This window comes from Pediculus humanus, genomic scaffold (assembly GCF_000006295.1).
Source record: "Pediculus humanus corporis 1103172107384 genomic scaffold, whole genome shotgun sequence".
Classification (NCBI taxonomy): domain Eukaryota; kingdom Metazoa; phylum Arthropoda; class Insecta; order Psocodea; family Pediculidae; genus Pediculus; species Pediculus humanus.
Genome location: NW_002987011.1, coordinates 124239 through 128089, shown reverse-complemented (window position 1 = coordinate 128089; position 3851 = coordinate 124239). Strand labels below are relative to the sequence as shown.

The following is a 3851-nucleotide window of genomic DNA, read 5'->3' as shown; positions in this document are numbered from 1 at the left end:
ATTTTAAAAATAATAATAATAATAATAATAATAATAATAATAATAATAATAATTTTTTGAACGTGAAAACACGATTCATGGCAATTTGTACCACCGATACCATCGTAGCGAACCACAAGAATTATTGAACCGTTATTTTTACGATTGGTAAAAATTATTATCATCATAATCATTATTACTATTATTATTATCGATACACAATTATTATTATTATTATTATTATTATTATTTTTGACCCGAAGTGGTGAAACACGGGAAAAGAAATTAATTTTTAAACTTTTTGTTTTTTTTTTTTGCAAAATTTTCATTGAATTTAATAAAAAAAAAAATTCCTTTTTTCTTTTTTCTTTTTTTTTTTTTTTTGTTGAATTTTTCAAGTCGTTTTTAAAAATGGCCGTCGCGCGGGGGGAGGGGAGGAAAATGTCGTTTTAAAACGCGAAAAATGGGAAAAAAAAAAAAATAAAAAAAAAAAATGAATGTTTCGGTTTCACATTTTCATTTTTTATGCACGCATAAAAAAAAAAAAAAAAAAAAATAAGTGTAAAATAATAAGACTGTGCAATTTCGTTTTTACGTTAATATCCGGTTAAATTTACAGTTACAGTTAATGACCATAAAATAATAATAATAATAATAATAATAATAATAATAATAATAATAATTGTACAATGCATAAGGAAAAAAAAAAGAAAAAAAATGTCAAACTTAAAACGGTCTCGATGTAATTCAATGACGAACGTCAAAAAATGATTTCAACCGTTAAAAATTCAACTTGAAAAGTACACACGTGAAAGTTCAAAACGTGTTTTCATTTTTTCACTTAAATAATAATAATAATAATAATAATGATAATGATAATAATAATTTTTTAAATTAAAATGTCACGTTTTTTTTTTTTTTTTTTTTTTTTTTTAAAAAAAAAAATTAATTTGGATTTTTTAAAAAAAAAAAAAAAATATAAAACGAGTATGAAAAAATCTTGGCGTAAAAAAAATTATTATTATCATCATTATTAAAACGGTTGAGTTGTTTTTTTGCCCAAAAAAAAAAAAAAAAAAAAAAAAACTTTTTCTTACCTTTTTGGAAACATCAATCATTGTTTCACCGATTGTTTAAACAAACAACAAAAAAATTCGGCCGGGATTTTGCCCTCCTAGGGTTGAACAATCAACAAACAACAATTTGTTGGTCTCTGAAAAAAGAAAAAGAAAAATTTCGGGTTTGATAAATTGTTAACCAATTACGTTTAATTAACTTTTTTTTTTCGAATGATAATGATAATTAATTGAAGTTTTCCGAAATGGATAATTAAAAATTGATGTTAAAATTTAAGAAAAAAAAAATGGATTTTAGTCGTTTGTAGTTTTATCTTGATTTTTTTTTTGTCCTCATCCATCAAATCTCGGTTGATTAAACAGAAAAAGAAAAAGAAAATAAACACTAAAAAATTATGAAAAAATGCCACAAGCATGAAATGTGGTAACGTTTCGATCAAAAAAAAAAAAAAAATGTAATAAGACGAATTGTTTAGTCTTGAGATTTGAATGTGATTTCATTTTTTTTTTTTTTTTTGAGTGAGTGCAACGGCTGGAACATCTTTAATTTTAAGACAAAGTTAAAACGTGGCAATAAAAAAGAAAAAATAACAACAACAGAAACCCTTCATTTCAACTTTTTGGATCATATTTAGACTCGTGTCATAGATCAAATTTATTTTTGGTACAAACAGAAAAAGGGGAACTTGAATCTCCTCTACTCATTTAGCTTTTTTTTTTATAATTTTAAACAAAGAAGATTTCACAGCCGTGGTATTTAAATAGAAAAAATTTTTTTTATATCCTTTGAGCACATTCTTCTTGTACTGTCGCCCTTTTTTTTAAAAAAAAAAATTGTATCAACGATAGATAATTTAATTAAAAATTCGATTAATTAATCGCCAATTTACCAAAAAAAAAAAAAAAAAAAAGGATGTAATTATTTGAAGTAATTAATAAATGGCAAATAATTTGTGGCTTTCGTCAATCATTTCACGTAAATTAAAAAAAAAATTCTTATTCCACGTTCGACGTATTCAGGTATTAATTAATTGATTGAATTTTTTTTTTTTTTTTTTTTATTACGTCGTGTGAAAGTTTAAATTACTTTAAAAATTTAATCTTATGTCAATAAACTCTTCGTTATTAATAATCATCATTATATATGAATGTAATAATAATTTATTTTGACAATCTTTTCACGTTTTCCCTACGTGTTTCCTCCACTAAAATTATTATTATTATTATTAAACTGTTTCGTTGAAATGTATAATTAAATTCATCGCATTTCGTTTTATGTACTTATTTATTAATTTTTTTATCGATTATTTGTAATTGTTGTTAAAATTCTAGGTTTTTCATTCGATTGTTTGATGATGCCTGTTTGAAAATTAAAAAATTTTCCTTTTTTTTAGTTTTGGGAAGTCATTTCGGAAGAACATGGAATCGATGAAACGGGAATTTATAATGGAAACTCCGATTTACAATTAGAAAGGATAAATGTTTATTACAGCGAAGCGTCTGGTAAACTTCTTTTTTTTTAAAAAAATTATAAACGTAAATTTTTATAATAAAATGATAATAATACGTAATTATTTGATAGCGGCGAGAGGCAGCGGTGGAAAATATGTGCCTCGAGCTATATTGCTTGATCTCGAACCTGGAACTATGGATGCAGTCAGAGCTGGAGCCTACGGTCAACTCTTTCGTCCGGATAATTTTGTGTTCGGTCAAAGTGGCGCTGGAAATAACTGGGCAAAAGGTCATTACACAGAGGGTGCCGAATTGGTAGATTCGGTTTTGGATGTGGTTAGAAAAGAAGCTGAAAATTGTGACTGCCTCCAAGGATTTCAGTTGGCTCATTCTTTGGGTGGTGGCACGGGATCGGGAATGGGTACTCTTCTCACGTCTAAAATCCGTGAAGAATTCCCTGATAGAATAATGAATACGTATTCGGTAATGCCATCGCCTAAAGTGTCTGACACGGTTGTGGAACCTTATAACGCTACATTGTCAGTACATCAATTAATCGAAAATACAGATGAAGCTTATTGTATAGATAACGAAGCCCTGTACGACATAAGTTTTAGAACTCTTAGAGTGTCAAATCCATCCTACGGAGATCTTAACCATCTAGTTTCAATGACAATGTCTGGTGTTACTACTTGTCTTAGGTTAGTAAAAAAATTATTCGATTATTATTATACGATGAATCGGATTAAAAAAAAAAAAAAAAAAACAATTCAATTTTTAGGTTTCCAGGTCAATTAAACGCCGATCTTCGAAAATTAGCTGTAAATATGGTGCCTTTTCCAAGACTGCACTTTTTCGTTCCTGGTTTTGCTCCCTTAACCTCAAGAGGATCTCAACAATATCGCGCTTTAACGGTACCGGAATTGACTCAACAAATGTTCGATTCGAAAAACATGATGGCGGCTTGCGATCCTCGTCACGGGAAATACATGACCGTCGCCGCCATTTTCCGTGGAAGAATGTCAATGAAAGAAGTCGATGAACAAATGCTTGCCGTTCAAAACAAAAACAGTTCGCATTTCGTCGAATGGATTCCAAGCAATGTAAAAACGGCCGTTTGTGACATACCTCCTAAAGGATTGAAAATGTCATCGACTTTCATAGGAAACACAACGGCCATACAAGAAATATTCAAAAGAGTTTCTGAACAATTTGCAGCCATGTTTAAAAGAAAAGCTTTCTTACATTGGTACACTGGAGAAGGAATGGACGAAATGGAATTCACTGAAGCAGAATCAAACGTTAATGATTTAATCGCCGAATATCAACAATATCAAGTAATTT

General features: G+C 28.4%; 1 protein-coding gene across 1 annotated transcript in view; it reads left to right on the top strand.

The window, feature by feature from the left end:
• Positions 1 to 2199: 2199 nt before the first annotated feature.
• Phum_PHUM037830 (tubulin beta-3 chain, putative) overlaps positions 2200 to 3851 on the top strand; it is a gene marked incomplete at both ends in the record, with an annotated part of 2136 nt that continues 484 nt past the window's right edge. Inside the window, 4 exons of the mRNA XM_002423072.1 lie at positions 2200 to 2205; positions 2450 to 2558; positions 2638 to 3208; positions 3289 to 3844. Of these exons, the coding sequence (XP_002423117.1) occupies positions 2200 to 2205; positions 2450 to 2558; positions 2638 to 3208; positions 3289 to 3844 (1242 nt within the window). The remainder of the gene's footprint in view (positions 2206 to 2449; positions 2559 to 2637; positions 3209 to 3288; positions 3845 to 3851) is intronic.